Source organism: Equus asinus, chromosome 20 (assembly GCF_041296235.1).
Source record: "Equus asinus isolate D_3611 breed Donkey chromosome 20, EquAss-T2T_v2, whole genome shotgun sequence".
Classification (NCBI taxonomy): domain Eukaryota; kingdom Metazoa; phylum Chordata; class Mammalia; order Perissodactyla; family Equidae; genus Equus; species Equus asinus.
The window spans coordinates 80,887,875-80,907,459 of record NC_091809.1 but is presented as its reverse complement, the minus strand read 5'-3'; the positions used below and the strand labels follow the sequence as shown (position 1 = coordinate 80,907,459).

Here is a 19,585-nt window from a genome sequence, read left to right as displayed (position 1 = left end):
CTCCTGGTTCCAGTCCCCTTTTCCTTGAACCGCTTCCTTGGGACGGTCTTCCCTCCTCGGCCCCTCTGAGGAGGCTCTGCCTTGGAGAAGGGTGCTTGCTCCCTCTGAGCTGAGCTCGTGCGGGGGCCACCTCCCTGATGCCAGCCCTGTTCCTGGGCACAGGCCCATCTGCCCCCTGGCCGCGGCCTCTCACATTGCCCTGAGCCCACTCTCCTGCAGACCCCTTCCTGCCTCCTCCACCGACCTGACTGCGGGTGCCCTCCACCCTTGTCCAAAGGTCCTATCTGTCTGCCCGTCATTGCGCCCGTTTGGTCAGGCTGCCTCCTGACCTCCACTCCCCGCCCCACCTCAGCACAGCGTGTTCTTCAGACAAACGAGCCCACATCAAAACTTTCAGTTAGAAAAGCAGTTTTAAAACTTGTCTAGAGACTAGAGACTCAGAAATGCCATGACAAGATTCTGGTCGCAAGGACAGAGAAACTCCTAAAATCCTTTGCTGTCCCCTCCCGTGGAAGGTTACACAAAGCAGCACCACCCCCTCATCGCACTCCTCCCCCATCCAACTTCCCCAGACTCTCAATCCCTCTCCCTTTTCTCCTCCCCCTTTCTGGAATTTGCTTTCTTCTGCCTCCAGTCTTTGTCCTCGCAGTCGCCCCGGTCCGTGCTCCCTCAGCCTCTGCCATCACTCACGCTGCTCGTACAGCCAGGGGGCCCTGTACCCTGGAGGCCATGGCTGAGTGGCGTGTGGATGGCTGGGGAGGACAGGATCCGGGAGGACCCAGATAGGAGTTGCTTCTTCCTTTTCTTAAATGCCGGCCCGGCTCTGGACCCTCGGGGAAGCCCCCTCAGAGGGAGGGCGTCTTTCATGGGAGGGGGCTCCACAGAGTGGGAGGCACAGCCAGAGGGGCGCCCGAGGCCCCAGAGAGGCCCCGCCAGAGCCCAGCAGGTGCCTCCCCCCAGGCCTTCGAGGTGGAGTCCAGCACCAAGGCCAAGGACTTCTGCCAGAGCATCGCTGCCCGGCTGCTCCTCAAGTCCTCCGATGGATTCAGCCTCTTTGTCAAAATTGCAGACAAGGTGGGTGGTGGGTCCTTGGCCAGCTGCCTGCCTGCTCTTGGTCTGTCTGTTGGGAAATTTGCTGGGGCCATAGGCGCTCCTGGGGCTGCAGCGGGAGGGGCGGGAGGCATAGGAGGGAGGGAGAGAGAAGGAGGGAGTGGCACTCTTGCATGCGGCATCTGACTGTGCCCATCTCCTTCTTACCTGCCTGCCTCAGCCCCCAGACATGTAGCAGCCCCCTCAGTCTCTCTCTGCAGAGGCGTTGTACAGCATGGCCTCAGACCTCTTGGGAGCCACGTGGTGCTCTGTGTCCTGGACACCCCAGGCTCCTCACCCTCCCAACACGCATGTACTTTCCACATTTGCTTGGTCTGGTCCCTCAGCTGCCAGTCTGAGGCCAATTACCCTTGAAATAACCCTAAAGGGAGGGTGATTATCCCCACGTAATAGATCACAAAACCTGGGCTCAGAAAGGTTAAGTAACTTATCCAGGGTGACACAGCAGGGACTCAGATCCAGGTAGGTCTGACTCCAAGTGCAGGCTCCTCACCATCCCACATTGCCCTCCCCCACTTCTCTGCCCACGGGGGTCAAAGGCCCGGGGGAGGCTTTCCCGTCCATCTCAGGCAGATCGAGCCCTCCCTCCTGTTGCCCACTCACAGTTCCCTGTGTATCCATGTCTGTCTCCTCCCTTCCTGACTGTCCCTGTGGCAGACACTGGTGACCCAGAGGTGACCTCAGGGAGGTCCTGCGAGAGCAGCAGGACACGGGTGCTGGAGAGTGTCCAAGGCAGGGGCTGGGCCTCACTCTGGGCCCCTTTCCTGGGGCGTGGCGCAGCGTCCAGAAGATCTTTGCTGAGTGACTGAGTGACCTTCCCTTTGCTGAGTCACTCGGGGCAGAAACTGGGCTGTGTTCTGGAGACGCTCTGTAGACACCGTCAGGGCGGGGCAGGGCGGACACACGGATGATGCCCCTCCTGGCTGTGAGTGGGAGTCTTTCTGGAGAAGGGGCCGCCGGGAAGGCCTTGGGTGGGAAAGTCAGAAGAGTTAGTGTTGCTGGAACTAAAATGTGTGGACCAGAATGGCCATGTCCCTAGGTCATCAGCGTCCCCGAGAACGACTTCTTCTTCGACTTCGTTCGACACCTGACAGACTGGATAAAGAAAGCGCGGCCCGTCAAGGATGGTAACGTGAGGCCGGGTCCTGGGATCCTCTGAGGCCCGGAGCAGGGCAGGTGCCGGCTCAGGGCCATACAGCGAGGCCCACACGGGTGGGACCTGAGCTAGGGCCACCTCTGGGGCTGATGCTGAGCGTGGGCACCCCCTGTGTTGGAACCCTCTGGGTGACCGCCGGCCCTCTGCCACAGGAATCGTGCCCTCGCTCACGTACCAGGTGTTCTTCATGAAGAAGCTGTGGACCACCACAGTGCCGGGGAAGGACCCCATGGCTGACTCCATCTTCCACTATTACCAGGTGGGCCCCCAGCACCTCTCTGCTGCTGTTGCCTCCATGTGCTGCTGGCCTCGCTGTACTTGGACTGTGAAAGCAGAGACCTGCTGTCCTAGCCAGGGGAGGGCGGGGACCCCCTAGAGTGGCCCCACCCGGACCCTTCTCCTTCCTAACCCTCCGGCCCCCGGGGGCTTGCTCATGTCTTCTGAGCTCCCAGTCCCCACCTGTGCAGGCCCTTCTCTTGCTGAGGGGCTGTCCTCGGAATTCGGGATTCTGATGCTACTCTTGCGTGTATCTGAGGCCTCAGTGTGCGTCTGTAGACGTTCTCCAGCTCAGGCACGTGCCTTCGGGAAGCCAGGAGGGCGCTCACATGTTGAGCCCTTATTAGGTGTCTGGAGCTAGTCACTCATTCTGCCCTCCCAACAAACCCCAAGAAGTAGGCATGTTGTTCCCATTTTAAAGAGGGAGAAACTGAGACTCAGAGAGATCAAGTGATGTAACTAGGATCACAGTGGTGGGATTCCAGGTCTTGGCGACCTCAAACTCAGCCGTCTTTTCTGGGTTAGCCCATTAACTGTTCTGTGGGGAAGAGAAAGCAGGATGCAGGATAGGCGGGGGAGGCAGAGATGGTGGCTGCCGTGGTAGAGGGAACCCTGGCCTGGGAGTCAGAGAGCTGCCCTCATTCAAACCTGGGATCACCTCTCCCCCACGCCTCCCCCCACCCTCACTCCACGTTGCCCGTTTAGTGAATGGCACCATCAACTACCAGTTCTCCTAAGGCAGACACCCGAGTCAGTCTTGACGTCTCCCTCTCCTGCCTCTCCCTTGTCCCGATCATTCGCCTGCCAACTTTACCTTCTGATATCTCTAAAATCCATCCACGTCTCTCCATCACCACCCCAACCAACGTGGGTGTGTCTGCCATCTTCTCTCATCTGGATGAGCCGGTAACCTTTCCCCTGATCCCCCCATCCGTGTTTGTCCCCATTCAATCCCTTCTCCACATGGTGGTCATCATGCTTCCCAGGTCCTCTCCGTGGCTCCCCTCGCTCTTAGGGTAGAGCCCCAAGTCCTGACTGTGGCCTGCCTGGTAGGAGGCCACTGCCTACTTCCGCTTCCTTGTCCTCCACCCAACACCTGTGCTTAGTTCACTCCAACCACATTCTTTCAAATTCTCAGGTTTGCCACAGGGCCTTGGTAATGTCCTCTCTTTTGGGATGCTCGTCCCTCGGTTCTTCCCCTCGCCTACTGAGCTTTGAGATGTCAACTCAATCATCTTATCTTAACTGAAGTCTTCCCTGACCCCAAGACTAGATCAGGTCACCTCGTTCTATGCTCTCACAGCACTGAGAACACTGCCTTCAAGGACTGTCATCATACAGTGATTTTGTGTGATGATTAACATCCGCTCTTGCTTTGACTACAGGTTCTATGAGAGTAGGGAGCATATATGTTGTTGCTAAAGGGCCTGGCTCATAGTAGATGCTCCATAGATACTTGTTGGCTGGCTGGATGGGTGACTGTGTGAACTGGTGGCTCAGTGAATGGATGGGTGGAAGGAAGGATGGTGAATGAATTTGTGGGTGGATATTGGTGGGTGGATGGGTGAATGGGTAGGTGGCTGGGGGGGGTGGGTGGGTGGATGGATGGACAAATGGGGAAATGGATGTGGGTAGGTAGACGCATATGGGTAGGTAGGTAGCTGGAAGTATGGCTGGGAAGATAGGTGGGTGGGTGGGTAGGTGAAGGGGAAGATAGGTGGGTGAGGAGGTGAAAAGATGGGTGGAAAATAACTGACTCATGTTTCTGACCTGCAGTGTGTCCTCAGGCCAGCGTCAGTTTCCCGACACTTCAAACAGCAGATAAGACAGTTACAAGGCTCCAGGAGCCTGTGAGCAGTGCTGGCCCTTTAGAGGCTTCATCTTTTTTTTTTAGTCCACTCCTCATCCTCAGTTTCTCTGGTTCTGGGTCTGGAATCTCAAGGTGGGGAAGGGGCTGGTGCTGCTGCTGAACCAGCAGGTCTCAAGGGAACACAATGGGAGGAGGCCAGCCTGACAGATTTTGTTCCATGGAAGAACAGACCTGGGAGATTAGGGTTGTGGAAGGGTCTCAGGTTCACCAGCTGGTCACTCTGAGTTTCTTCGTCTTTGAAATGGGGCTGCTGGCCTCATGGGGCTGTTAGAGGGGAAATGGGATAACATTCATGCCTGGGAGAGGGGAAATGGGATAACATTCATGCCTGGCTCTGCTTCCCAACTGTAATGTGCTGCACCTGTGCAGGCAGAATTGCTGTTCCCTGCACTGCGCCATCTCCCCTCGGGTGGGGAGCAGGGTCAGCTGAGGCTGGAGAAGTGGGTGGGCCCAAATGTGGGGTAAGGCAGTAGACCTGGCGTCGGGGTGCAGGGAAGGAGGCTGCTTCCTCCAGGTCTCTCGACGCCCGTGACCTGTCCCTGGCAGGAGTTGCCCAAGTATCTGCGAGGCTACCACAAGTGCACGCGGGAGGAGGTGCTGCAGCTGGGGGCGCTGATCTACAGGGTCAAGTTTGAGGAGGACAAGTCCTACTTCCCCAGCATCCCCAAGCTGCTACGGGAGCTGGTGCCCCAGGACCTCATCCGGCAGATCTCACCTGATGACTGGAAGCGGGTGAGCATGGGGGCGGCGGCAGGAACAGGGGCGCCCCACGAATGGGTCTCTGGGCGCAGCCGGGGTCAAGGGGACAGGTGCTGGCCAGCAGCCCAGGGAAGTATCTCTTGTGGCCCCTGTATTTGATAAGGTCACCCTCCCATTCTCCCTTCCACCTGCTTTAGTCTCCAGTCCTCGAGGCAAAGGATTCAGCTGCCACTTGGCAGTAATTTGTCCTGTCCTGGTTACCATGGTGACCTGCTTTTACTTGCCACTCTTTGGCCTGCTTGCTTGGGGGAGGGAAGGGAGGTCAAGAGTCCATTAACTAGGATGGGGGGGCCTTCATGGCCCCCGAGACCCGCATCCTACTCCTGGCCCTCCAGGGCCATTGACAGCTGCTGACAGTGCGGATGGGGCAGGAGTAGCTGAGGAGGGGACTCTGACCCACCCTCCCCCTGCAGTCCATCGTCGCCTACTTCAACAAGCACGCGGGGAAGTCCAAGGAGGAGGCGAAGCTGGCCTTCCTGAAGCTCATCTTCAAGTGGCCCACCTTTGGCTCAGCCTTCTTCGAGGTGAAGGTACACGGTGGGCGGCTTCTCAGAGAGAAGGAAGGGGGCAAGGAGGGGGGAAGAGGGCACAGAGACTCCTCCCCAGGACTGTGGGAAACAGTGATGGCTTCTGCCACGTGCCCTGGCAAGGAAAGGAGAGAAGCACCCTCAGCCTTGTCCCAGCGAGGTGTCTCAGCTAATGCTGAGCCCTGGGCTCTGTCCTGGGACACAGAGGGACCAGAAGCTCAGCCTGGCAGGGGAAGCAGACATGTAAACAGATCAGAGTAACGGAGGATGATCTGAGCTGTGACAGTGGGGAGCCGTCATTGAGATGGCAGAGCCTGGAAGGCCTACCCAGACTGTGAAGGCTGAGGAGGCTTCCTGGAGGAGGCAACACTTGAGCTTTCCAGGGAGACCCTGGGGAGAGTATTCCTGGCAGAGGGCCTAGCATGAGCAAAGATGCAGAGGTGCGAGAGCTCAGGCCTGGGCAGGATGTGCAGGTGGTTGAGTGTGGAGGGGTGGAGGGTGTGAGGGGAGCAGACTGCCCTGAGAGGCAGGCTGGTGAGCAGGCGAAGGGGTTGGTTTCCTCCTCCAGGTGGCGGTCAGCCTTGGAGGGTTTTAAACAAGGATGGTGGGGCCAGAAGCCCACTCTGACTGTGGGGTGGGGGGTGGATCTGAGCGGCGTGACCAGAGGCAGGAGAATGGTGAAGAGGCTGGTGTGAGAGGATGGAGAGGAGAGGATGGCTTTCTTACACATCTAGGCTGGGATGCCTTTTGAGAAGCCTGGCTGTGCAAGGAAGAGAGGGAGGGAGGGGCTGGAGGTAGGCATAGTGTTTAGGGAAGGTTTTTAAAGATGACAGACATTTGGGCTGAGAGAGAGGAGACAGCAGAGACTCCTGGAGAAGCAGGAGAGAAGGGAAGAGACTGCTGCTGGGGAGAGTGGGAGAGGGCGTTGTTTGGGGACCCATGAGGGAACTTGGGGTAGCACTGAGGGCCCAGCAGAGGTGGAAACCATGAGGTGGTGGCAGGACATCCAGCACCGCTGCACTCCTGGCACCGGGTCACAGCAGGAGGGGTCAACTCAATCCTAGCTGGGCACCGCTTCGTTCCTGCCCCAAATGCACACAGCCTTTCCTGCTCTGGGTCTCCATCCGATGGTTTCTGGCTTTCTTTACTAGCAAACTACGGAGCCAAACTTCCCTGAGATCCTCTTAATTGCCATCAACAAGTATGGGGTCAGCCTCATCGACCCCAGAACCAAGGTGAGCGGTGACAAGAAGAGCAGGCAGGGCAGGCTTCTCTGTCTGCACCTCTAACAAAGGCCCCCAGCCCCAAACCCTGGAAGCTGCTGCCAGCCGCTGTCCTCATTTCATCTGCCCTCTTGGCTACACATCTTGAGAGGGTGTCTGTGTTTTTGTGTCTGCTTCCTTACCCTTCATCCACTCCATCAAAATTGCTCTCCTAGAGTTCCTAATAAACGCCTTGCTACTAAACCCAGTGACCTCTTTTTAGTACCTGGCCTTTCACCGTCCTTTGACGCTCCCAACTGCTCCCTCCTTCCAAGGTGCTCTCTGCCCGTATTGGTCAGGATGGCAGGCTGTGCTGGAGAAACTGCTGCTCTTAGCTATGGCCCAGAGCAGTCCTCACCAAGGGGTCCAGGAAGCACAGTCCTACCACTGGCACAGGAGGGCTCAACAGGACCATTGGTGAAGGGTGCCAACGACCACCATCTTCCCCTTGGCTTCCTGGGCCCCCCTTTCTCGGTTTTTCTCCTATCTCTCTTGGTCATTCCTCTCAGACACTTTTGTGGGCTTCTTCTCTACCCAGCCCATACACATTGTGTTCCCCAAGGCTCTGTCCTGTCTTCTTCTTGTGTCTCTGGACCGTCTCCTCCAGGACCACAGTTTTAGTTCCTTCCAGCCTCCCAAATTTCCAATTCTGGCCCCACATACCCAACAGCCTGCTGGACTTCCTTGAGTGTCCCACCAGCTGCTCCCAGCCAAGGCATGGAGACAGAAAGCACCTGCCTCCCTCAGCAGCTTCACAGCACAGCTGGCCTCTACCCTCTTGCTCCTTTTCTCATATGAGGGCCTGGGACCTTTTGTGTGGGTGGTGTTGGTGGGCTGGAGTTGAGGAGAGTGAGGCGAGAGTGTCCAGGTTGTGCACCTTCTCTCTGCTTTCCCTCCTCCCCCAGGACATCTTGACCACTCACCCCTTCACCAAGATCTCCAACTGGAGCAGCGGCAACACCTACTTCCACATCACCATTGGAAACCTGGTGCGCGGGAGCAAACTGCTCTGTGAGACGTCACTGGTGAGCGCTTTTGCTTCCAGGCTTGGCGGGCTCCCCTGCCTCGCCTGCAACTTCAGCCATCTGCCCAGCCCATGGGACAAACATGAGGGGTGTGCAACTTGGCCTGGGGTCAGGATCAAGAGTCAGGTTGGGGCCAAGGTCAGGTCAGTCTGAAGCTCAGCTTAGGTCTGAGGAAGGGGCTTAATCTGAGGCTGAGGCACAAACTCCTCGTTCAGTAACTATTGTTTGAGTGCCTTCCGTATCTGGGCCCCTGAGATCAACAGTAGAACCATCAGCAATGGTGCCTCCTAGACTGAACTCAGCTTCCAAGGCATAGCTTAACTGGTAGGGCCTGTAGAGGCACTCCTGAGGTAGGCATCTAGGATTTGAGGGGCTCGCGAGCTAGGGCCTTAATGGGGAGTCATAACAGCTTAGAACCCTAGACATCTGGGTGGATGAATCCAGCCCTTCAACTATGCGGCTGGGGAGACTGAGTCTAGAGCAGGACAGGATTTGCCTTTGTCTAGGGTTCTGCCCACTACTGAGTTTCCTGGGAGCTGTGTTTTGGGTCTCAGCGGGCTGGCCCTGTCCCACTTTGTGCTCTGTTTCTCTCCTTGCCACTGTTTCCAGGGCTACAAGATGGATGACCTCCTGACTTCCTATATTAGCCAGATGCTCACGGCCATGAGCAAACAGCGGGGCTCCAGGGGTGGCAAGTGAACAGTGGGGAGGTGGCACTGGCCCTGTGCCTGCTCTCTAGGCAGCAGCTGGCTCAGGCTCATCAGCTACGTCTGCAACTGGGGAAGAGCTTTGCCATCCAGGCAGGGAGGCCGGGCCAGCCGGCCAACACTGACTGCACCAACTTGGCCTCTGATCCTTCTTCCAGTGAGGCAGCCTTGCTGGGATGCAGAACTCCCCTCCTGAGGCACCTGGGTTGGTTCTGTCCTGGCTTGCTGTGGCCTTCCCAGTTTTAAGAGCCTGTGCTCCTTGGATGCATTTCTTATCTCAGACCAGCCCTACCATGCAACCTCCTTTGACTTTCTGTGTACCACTGGGACAGGGAATCAAGAGGACAACCAAGTTCTCTGTACTGGGAACAATGAAACCAAACCAACCAAACCAAGAGTATTCTGAAACCTAAGGGAGTGGCTTAGTTCCCCTAAGTCCAGGCTCCTCAGCTTGGGTGAGGGACACAGACCACTTTTACAGATTGCAGTGTGAGTGCTGAGCCCCTGCTTGAGTTTTGCCTGATCATCTCAGGGCATAAAGCATGTGTTTCATCTTCTGGCCCTACGGTGTCTGCTGGGGGAAGGGGAGAGGGAGGGGGAGAGTGTGTGGGGCCAGTACGGGGCCCTGTTGGGGAGTGGCCTGTATGACTGTCTCCTTGGTCTGTGCATGCAGGGCCAAGCTGGTCTGGGTTTGGATGCCTGAGCCCAAGCTGCACTTGAAAGAGGCTTAGAGGGACTTGCTGGGCCCAGGGCAGGTTAGGGGGAAATGCTGGACATCGGCCTGGGAGGTGGGGACCTAAGTGTGCATGGGTTGGGGATCTAGACAAGCTTCTGGGCCTTAACTAGAAAGATCTCCTTGGCTCATCAAGAAACCTCTAAGAACCCCAAGAACAATGCTGCCTCGGGTTAAATCCTATGTCCAGTGGTTACCTGTAAAATGTTACTTTGTGACCAGGATGGAACAACCAAGTTTGTTCATGAACTGGGCAGGTCTGGGGGTGAGGGCTTTAGACAGGGAAGATGTGATTTGGGAGTGGGGCATCCTCCTGGGCCGTCGCTAGGATGAGCGCCAAGAGAAGAGATAGTGAAGAATACCCTTGAGGTGGGCATGTTTGTGATCTGTCCTCAAGGTCCCCCTGATAGCTCAGCAGAGTCAAGTCCTGCTTACCCTCACACTCAAGTGTCTGGGGTCGTCTGCATCTAGGTGCCCAACACTTTGCAGAGAGTGCTATTCCTGTTCTCCCTAGCTGCCTGTGTGGGAGGGGGAGCGGTTGGTTGTGGAAATGGAGGCCCCAGATCAGACAGCCCTGCTTTCTGGGATGATAATTTGGACGTCTGAGGCAGCCCTACGCCACCAATGTTTGCAGGACTCCACAGTCAGCCCAGGATAAATGTGAGCCAGAAGAAAGGTGCTGCGGTGGTCTGTCTCTACACCGTCACTGTACAGCTGGGGATACTGAGGCCCAGAGAGTGTGTGGATAGGTGAAGGTCACATAGTGGAACTAAATTCACTGCTTCTAATATTAGGCTCTCAGAAAGAAGTGGCTCCAAATGCTCGCTCTAAGCTCTAGTTTCCCTTCAAGGCCAAAGGCTATTGGGTGGACATGGGATTATGCACATCATCCCATTGGGGAATAAGCCATCAACAAGCTATTAGGAAGGATCCCACTGCACACTAGATCACAGAATGTGTATGTGGGATGAAATCTCTGCCCCTGACTCATGCCCATGCCACCTCTCATTCTCTTACTCAGGATGGCATCACTTTTGCACTCATCCCCTAGTCTTTGTCAGTCTGAGTAACCAGAAAGGGATCCAAAGAAGACACGATTGACCTTCTGGCTTCCTGAGAGGTTGCCTTTATTTACAGGCTGATGTTCACCACAGCCACTCCTGCAGCAGGGAATACTATGAAGGGTTAGGATGAGACAAACCCTCCAACACCCAGAGAACAACCAACTCCAGCTCCAAGACCACAACTCTTTTTCCCTTGCCCATCCCCTTGAGGTACATTCTTTATATAAAGGTTAGACCAGAATGGCTCTCCTGCACCCTTTCTTGACTACCCCCCCCATCATCACCCTTAGACACAGAGAGGAAGAGGAAGAAAGGGGCAAGATGTGGCTAATTATTCTTGAAGACAGCCCAAAGGAGGAGAAGGACATGCTGGATGTGGTGGAAAACATAATAAAAGATGATTATTGGGAGGATTCAACAATGGGGGTGTAATCTGGTTGTGTTTCAGGATGAGGGACCTCTGCAGAAGAAATTGTTGGTTCATTCGCCTTCAAGTCAGGCAAAGCAGTTTTGTGGGTGGCCTCTCTGGTGGGTTCCTGGGCGAGTTCAAAGTCCTCCTGGGTGGGCACTGGTTGTGTTACGTCATCTTTGACAGGCTTCAGTGGTTTGCTGGCTTTCTCCTCAGGGACTGCTGAAAACTGCTGAGGGCCTGGGTGTTTCCTTGTGCTTCTCGTTAAAGCTGGGGTGAGGGCTTCTAAAGTCCAAGGGCTTTCCTTAACTCGGGGGGGTGGTTTGGATATAACAGAAGCTCCTGACTTCTTAGTTTTTCCCTTTGGGAGGTTCCGAGTATCTGTGGGATGGAAAAGACAAAAATGTATTCCTCAACTGTCACTTCTCCAGTCTTTGCTGGTCACGTGGTGAAATCCTAGTCATCTTGAAAATGTTAGTCCCTTACTTACCATCTCAGGCTCCTTCCCCCTAGTTCTCTCCCTATCCCAGACTTTGTGCAGACTTTATTGCGGTCCTCCAATTCAGCATGGTGCTGGAGTTTGAGTCTATTGTATGAGGTTCTGGCTCACCGTGGCAGCTCTCAGAAGGGAGAGACTGATATTTGCTTAAATTTCATGCATTTCACAACCTCTGCTTCCAAGTCAGTTTGAATAGAAAAATGAACACATCCTTAATTAGAACAGGAGCTTTTTAAAGGCAGAGACTTTATCTTGCTTGCCACTGCATATAGAGTGCTCAGAAGTATCTGTCACACAATAAGTGCTCAAAAAAATAATTTTTATCTGATGGAAAAAATAGATGATGGAAGCTTCTTCCAGTGATGGAGCTAGGAAATTGACTCTTATCAAAGACAAATTAAAAACTGGATAATATACCAAACCAAGAAAACATCTTAAATTTATCTAAGAATTTACAACATGGTAAGGAACTATGGGGCCAAAATCTAGAAGAAAGTGAGAATCCAAAGAAGCCAGCCCAGAACTCAGTTATTTTTGCCCTGAGTGTAATTTCAATCTTGAAGAAACAGGTGTACATGTGAGCTTGATTGTTTGTCAGCTTCACAAGAGGGTTTTTTATTGCACTTGAACTGAATTTGTAAGTAAGTTTCATGACGACTAACATCTGTAACATTAGGTGTTCTAACTCATGAACGTGGTATATTGCTCCATTTATTCAGGTCTTTGTCTCAGTACACTTTTGTAGTTTTCAGTGACCAATTATATATCTTCTTTGAAAGGGCTTGCAACATTTTCCTTAAGTTCATTCTTATTTTATGTTTTTGTGCTGTTGTAAATGATGCTATTTAAAATTTTTTAGAATACTTTTCGTATATTCACCTTGTATCCTGAGACATTGCTTAACTCACTTATTAGTTCCAGTAGGTTTGTTTGTTGTTTGAATCTTTAGAATTTTTTAATGTAAATAATAATATCTTCAAATCAGGAGTTTTATTTCTTCCATTATGTCTGTTATTTATCTTAGTAAACTGGCTAGGATCTCTGGTACAGTGCTGAATACAAGAGGTGAGAGCAGATACCCTTGCCTTATTTCTGATCTTGGAAAATATTCATTGTTTCACCATTAAAAATTATACTGGCTGAAGAGGTTTTTTGTAAATATCTTCCATCAGATTGAGGAAGTTTCATTCTATTCCTAGTTTGTGCAGAGCTTTTATCATAAATGGGTGTTGACTTTTGTCAATACACTTTTTCTCCTGTATTTTGTTGATATGGTGAATTATGTTAATTTTCAAATGATGTATCCATCGTGACTACTGGGCTAAACCGCACTTGCTCATGATCTATTATCCTTTTTATAGAGTAATGGATTCAATTTGCTATTATTTTGTTAAGGATTTTTATGTCTGTAAATCTAGTTCTTGAAATGTCTTTGTTAGGTTTTATATGAGAGTATTACTGGCCTCAAAGAATCAGCTAGGAAGTGTTCCTTCCTCTTCTTTGTTTCTGAGCTGGTATAAGATGAGCATTTCTTAAATATTTGATTAACCAGTGAAACTTTTTGGGCCTGGACTTTTCTTTGTGGCGAGATTTTTGATATACGAATTTGATTCTGATAGTGAGTTGTTAAAAATTTCTATTTCTTCTCTCAGTTCTGTTAAGTTGTGTATTTCAAGGAATTTGCCTACTTCCTTTAAGTTGTCAAATTTAATGGCATTAAAACACTCATAATTTTCTTTTTTATGTCTAGGATCTGGAGAAACAGTCCCTCTTTCATTTATCATTCATCATGTTGACAATCTCTCTCGTCTGCTAAGAGTTTATCAATTTTATTAATCTTTTCAAAGAACTAACATTTTCTCTGTTTGTAGTTTTTGTATTTTATTGATTCCTGCTATCTTTATTCTTTCTTTCCTTATACTTTAGGAAAAATTTACTCTTCTTTTTCTAGATTCTTAAGGTAGAAACTTAATATTAAACCTTTCTTTCTTCCAACATTTAAACTTACAAATTTCCCTCTAAGTCCTGCTTTAGCTGTGCCCCACAAATTTTGCTATCGTATATGTATTATCCTTTAGTTAAAAATATTTTCTAATTTCCCTTGTGATTTATCCCTTGATCAATGGGATGTGTAGAAATATGTTAATTTCCAGCATTTAGAGGCTCATCTAGATATTTTATTGATGTTTGTTCCTAATTTAATTTTATTGTGGTCACAGAACATATTCTGAAGATTTCAGTTTTTTGGAAGTTATTTATTGAGACTTGTTTTATGGCTTGTCATGTGGTCTATTTTGGCAAATATGCCTTGTACATTTGAAAATATTGTACATTCTGCAGTTGTTGGATGGATTCAATTTGGTATTGAATATACTGTTTTATGTCAGTTAGGTCAAGGTAGCTGAAAAGTGTTTAGATTTCTGTATCCTTTCTGATTTTATTTTTTTGTGTGTTTAGTTGTTATTTCAGGTACTGAGAGAGGAATGTTAAAATTTTCAACTGTGATTTCTCTTTCAGTTTTTGTTTCAGGTGTTTTGAAACTCTGTTATTAAGTGTACAGACAATTATGATTATAATGCCTTCCTGATACGTTGACCTTTTCATCACTATGAAATCTTTGTTTCCAGTAATGTTCCATGTTTTGAAGTATATTTTTTCAGATATTGTTTATAATGCTTATTGTTATGCATGGCATATCATTTTCCCATCCTTTTACTTTTAATCTATTTGTGTTTTTGTATCTTAAGTATTTCTTTTGTAGACAGCACATGGTTGGGTCTTGCTTTTTTCTATCCAGTCTGAAAATCTCTCCTTCTAATTTCGGTATTTGGTCCATTTATATTTAATGCAATTAATAAAATGGTTAGATATATGATTACCATGTTTCAACTTGTTTTCTATTTGTTTTGTCTGTTATTTTGCTTTCTTTGTTCTCTTTCCTGAATCCATCTGCTATAGAGATATCTGCCTGCTGGCTTTGAAAAAGTAAGCTACCATGTGGTAAGAGGGCCATATGGCTAGGACACAAAAGTGGACTCTAGGAGCTCAGAGCAAAGCCCTGCCAACAGTGATCAAGAAAACAGGGATGACTTCAATCCTACAACTGAAAGGAACTAAATTCTGCCAACAATCAGTGAGCTTGGAAAAGGACTCTGAAGTCTCAGATGAGATTGCAGCCTAGGACAACACCTTGATTTTAAACTGGTGAGACCTAAGCAGCAGACCTAGCTAATCCATGCCTGGGCCCTTGGCCCACAGAAACTGTGAGATGATAAATTTGTATAGTTTTAAGCTGCTAGATTTGTGGTACTTTGTTACACAGCAATAAAAAAAACTAATGCATACAGCAATAGAATCTACCAAAAATGAAGCATAGAAACTAAATAGGTTAAAAATAAAAATGAACAAAGTCTCAGTATCCTATAGGATAACATCAAACTGTCCAACATCAATGTAACTGGAATCCCAGAAAGAGGGTAGGGGCAGAAAAATATTTGTAAAAATAAACACTAAAAATTTATCCAATTTGATGAAAATTATACTTTGATCTAAGAAGTTCAGCAAACTCCAAGCAGGATAGACAGACACACTCACATACACTAAGGTAAACCATAATCAAATTACTGAAAACCAGTAATAAAGGGAACAATCTCAAAAAGCAGTCAGAGAAAAACGACATATTACGAGTAGAGGAAGAAAGATAAGAAAATGGAAGACTTTTTCTTTTTTAAGACTATTCATAAGAAACTATATGAGACATAACACAAAGGATTTACCGCTGAAAAATACATCCCAAAGCTAGAAAGATGATCAGTGGCTTCTGGTGGCATCAGCAGGTACAGCAGTACATGCCCATCCTAGAGGTGGTTGTGGTGCAAGATGTGACAGTGTGCTTAGTGTTCAAGGCTCCATTCTCCTCAACCTGAATGGATATTGGCTATGGTTTGGGCTTTCCAGTCTTCCTTGTTCCTTCCCTGATTCTAAACTTGGTCCTGCACCTTCTAGGGGTCTCTTGGAGGTACTCAAACAGCCTTTTGATACATTTTCTTTCTGCTTATATCAAGCAAAATTGGTTTCTGTAACAGGCAACTGAAAACTCTTAAAAACAGGAAAAACTCTTATTTTCTACTCACCTTATTTTCTTATCATCATTTCAATACGGTGGGGAGTTGGGGTCAAGTTAACTAAATACTTTTTCTAAAACATGATAGCCACTTCATTCATCCAAATTCATACAGTTCTTTGAATTTTCCTTCGAAATTTCTCTCTCTCCCACGCCTTCCTAACCATTCCCATGTTCTTTTCACGTCTTGGCTGGCTGCTGTTCTGGGCTGACTCGTGCATCCCTCGAATCCAAATGTTGAAGCCCTAATGCTGAGAACTTCAAAATCTGACTGTATTTGGAGGTGGGGCCTTTAAAGAAGTGATTGAAAGGAAGCTATTGGGGTGGGCCCTAATTCAGTCTCACTGGAGAAGAGAAAATTTGGATGCAGAGACACCCTGGGGGTGCGTGTGTGCACAGAGGAAACACTGTGTGAGGACACAGCAAGGAGGCGGCCACCTGCAAGCCAAGGAGAGAGGCCTCAGAAGAAACCAAACCTGCTGACACATTGAGTTTGGACTTCCAGCCTCCAGAATTGTGAGAAAATAAATGTCTGTTGTTTAAGTCACCTAGTCTGTGGTATTTTGTCATGGCAGCCCTAGAAAACTAATACAACTACTGAAAGTTATAAGGTGGCTGGAATACAGCCTTCAGACTTCTTAACAGCCAAGAGAGTGATCTTCTTAAAGTCTGTGTAATTCAAGTGTTACTTGAGGTCTCTCTGCCCCTTGAGAGATTTGAGTGAGCTTGGTTTGAACCTTCAGTTTCATAGTGGGAAAGACCATTGCCCTCCATTTAACTTTTTCAAATTTCTGAATTTATTCTTTCATGGTCCCAGTGGATACATTCCTGCAATTCTAAGTATTGTATCAGTTCAACCCTCTGCCAGCTGGTAAATAGCATCTTAGGATCTTTACCACTGTCCACAATGAGTTAATTCATGATTTTGTGACCGTACCAACTTTACTTAAGGCTGCAGGATCTATGGAAGGAAACTATATCATGTACTACACAGTCCTCTGCCTCCTGATTGGTTTTCCCTTTGACTTTGGCTTCCCAAACCAGTAACTCACTGGGTGATTATCCCCACAACCTCTCAAAAAATAAAATCTAGCTCTCCTTGTCTTTACTGGGCCTATCTCACTTCCTCAGCCTCTGAGTTATTCTACTGAATAATATTAAGTTACTCTGTTATTCCATCCCTCTACACAGAAATCTAAGCATAGTGCTCCCTTGTCTTTTTTTGTTTTGTTTTGAGGAAGATTAGCCCTGAGCTAACTCCGCTGCCAATCCTCCACTTTTTTTTTTGGTTGAGGAAGACTGGCCCTGAACTAACATCCGTGCCCATCTTCCTCTACTTTATATGGGGGATGCCTACCACAGCATGGCTTGCCAAGTGGTGCCATGTCCGCACCCGGGATCTGAAATGGCGAACCCCAGGCCACCAAAGCAGAACATGCTCACTTAACCGCTGTACCACTGGGCTGGCCCCTGCTCCTTTGCTTGAAACTCATTTGCCATCTCCCGATTGCTTATATGCAGAGCGCAGACTCTAGTCCAGCATTCCAGGGTCTCAGCAGTTTTCTCCCTCCACCTTCCAACATATATCACCCATAACTGTAGCCCCATAAGAAACATTCCGCCCTAATGGGCATGGCAGCTACTCTGTCCTGGACTCAGGTGCCTGGTCCAATGGCATCAACGGCTCTACTTTTGCCTGCTTCCTCACTGCTCTCTGTGGGCCAGCCCTCCTCTTTCTTGGGCCAGCCTCCATAGAGAGCTTTCAGTTATCTTGAATCCCTCTCAGAGTGCCTGGCACAAGTGGGTATTCGATAACTGGTGAATGAATATATGAACAGGTGAACAAATAAACACCCATGTTCAGAATTTTCCAAGGGGTCTCACTGTTTAGAGGGTGAAGTCCAAAACGAAGCTGGATGTGAGGGCCCTCCAGAAATCTGTGCCTAGCCTCCACTTCTCAACTTCTCCCTGGTCCCTACCTCTCCAATTTCCCTGACTCCCTTAGCTCTTCTGAGAGACATGAAAAGCAGGCCCTGTGTCCTGGAGGCAATGAGTAGGGATGAACAGATAGGAGTGGGCTAGCCCTCTGACTTTACCTTTATGAGTACTGGTGCTTTTGAAGAATTTTTCTTTTTCGTTCTCATTCCACCTGGAAGGAAGCAGACTATCAATGAGCATCACAGACCTCTTCCAAAAAAAGGCAATAATCTAAGGCAGTGGCCAGAAAAATACATTATCAAGTCAAATTCTCACTTAAGCAGAGGGTTTGTACTTTCCACCTTTAAAGGATAACTTTCAAATGAAGAAAAGATGAGCATGATGAGGTCTAAACAACCATAGTCTCCTGTAGCTGAAATTCTTCTACTAGGATGTTCCCTCTCCCATTTTGAATCTTGCAATCCTGTAGCATTTGCCCTGCAAGAATTCTCAAATCTCATTTTCTTGGGCAGATAAAAAGACTATGGCCTGGAAAAGGGCAATGATTTTCCCAGGGTCACCCAGCAACTAAGGGGCGAAGCCAGGGCTAAAACCCAGGCTTCTTGGTTTGTGAACTTGCTCTTGCAGAGCATGCTGCTACGTCCAGTTTCACGGAAGGTGCGAAGATGGAGGCATTTGTTCTGGAAAACCTTCAACCCCTGTCCTCTCTCAACTGATCCACACTGAATATGTAGTAATAGGCTTTGACTAAGCTTTAGTGAGAGTCCTTAGAGTACTGTCTCGTGTTGAGGAGGTGGAAGGGGTGTGAGGAGCTGCAGGCAGCATGAGAAGAAATGAGAGGTTCAGATTATAAACCCTATCTTCCTGACAATTTGCCATGTGGGATTACAGGAAGAGTGTAAAAGAGTATAACTGTTTTCTCTCAACTTTCCATAAGAATCACTTATACTTTTATTTTGGGAAAAATTCATTTAAAATTACAAATATATGCTTACCAATGAAAATAAAATATGGCAACAATGAAAATTGCAGAAACACTATCCACGAAAAGCCACATGAAGACATAGTAATTTGGCGTCTGCAACACAGAAAACAAACCACAAAGAACTTTACAGTTGGAAGGGATTTAGATCATATGGGCCAAGTCCCTTGCTCCCCTGCGAGGGCTGGGGGAGGTGGTGGCAGACCAAGGGGAGGAACCTTTATTGATGCAGTGGTCTCAAACACAGAGAATACCTGTGCTATCCTAACAATCACCGCTTACATGTGCTGGGGGCTCTACAAGTGATAAAACGCTTCACACCCTTCACCTTCCTTGACCCTCAAGACAGGGGTCTGAGAGAGCCCCTGAGAAGTCACACAGCAAGTCTATTCTGGACCCAGGACTACAGGCTAAGTTTCTTGTCCTCCAGTGCTCTGTTTGCATGGCTTCCCCAGCTGGCTGTGCATCCAAATCTACCTGGGCAGCTTTTAGTAATACAGGTTCCTGGTCTCACTACAGACCTCAGGAATTTGAATTTCTGCATTTTTTAAAAAGCTCCCCAGGTGATGCTAAAACAACTAGTCTGTGAACTAGCATTTAGGAATCATTGTTCGAAATCATCATGCTTCAAAGAAAGATGACGAAACTCTAATTTTCCCTTACCTAACATGCCCTCTTCTCCACACTCCTTGACTGAATATCACTCATTCCCCAGAGCTCCAGCTCCTAGGTCCTCTTGTGTGAGTTTTATAATTCCCTGGTTTGATCATCCCTTTCCACTCCATTGTTCTCCCTCCAATTGTACTTGATGCTACCGGGGCTGGCACTTTTTATTCTTTCTTAGGTCATTCTCCACCCTATCCCAAGGCCTTGCCTTGGATTGAACAGTAATACTAATAATAAGAATAACACTAATGATCAATAATGATAACAATAACTAACAACTAATGAGCATTTATAGGAGCTAAGGAAGTGTTCTAAGCACTTTAAGAGTATTTTCACACCTAATCCTCACAACAGCCCTACTAGGCAGGTACAGTAGAAGCTCTTAACCAACTTCCACTAAACTGAGGCTCTTAATCCTTTTGGGAAACATACTGACTAATGCCTTGGCCTACTCCAGGATGCCCACCAGGTGAGCTGAA

The 19,585-nt window shown here is 48.9% G+C and overlaps 2 protein-coding genes across 5 annotated transcripts in view; one reads left to right on the top strand and one right to left on the bottom strand.

Moving 5' to 3' along the window:
- Positions 1-13,153, top strand: part of MYO7A (myosin VIIA) — an 84,677-nt gene extending 71,524 nt beyond the window's left edge. For all 4 annotated transcript variants that reach the window (XM_070490591.1, XM_014855808.3, XM_070490590.1 and 1 more), the window contains exons 42-49: positions 961-1,074; positions 2,150-2,237; positions 2,419-2,525; positions 4,959-5,144; positions 5,585-5,701; positions 6,850-6,933; positions 7,866-7,985; positions 8,595-13,153. In XM_070490591.1, coding sequence (XP_070346692.1) covers positions 961-1,074; positions 2,150-2,237; positions 2,419-2,525; positions 4,959-5,144; positions 5,585-5,701; positions 6,850-6,933; positions 7,866-7,985; positions 8,595-8,684 — 906 coding nt within the window. In that variant the 3' untranslated portion in view covers positions 8,685-13,153. The remainder of the gene's footprint in view (positions 1-960; positions 1,075-2,149; positions 2,238-2,418; positions 2,526-4,958; positions 5,145-5,584; positions 5,702-6,849; positions 6,934-7,865; positions 7,986-8,594) is intronic.
- Positions 10,891-19,585, bottom strand: part of GDPD4 (glycerophosphodiester phosphodiesterase domain containing 4) — a 100,149-nt gene continuing 91,454 nt past the window's right edge. The window contains exons 13-15 of the mRNA XM_070491515.1: positions 18,454-18,536; positions 17,612-17,669; positions 10,891-11,247 (exon numbers count right to left, since the gene is read on the bottom strand). Of these exons, the coding sequence (XP_070347616.1) occupies positions 10,891-11,247; positions 17,612-17,669; positions 18,454-18,536 (498 nt within the window). The remainder of the gene's footprint in view (positions 11,248-17,611; positions 17,670-18,453; positions 18,537-19,585) is intronic.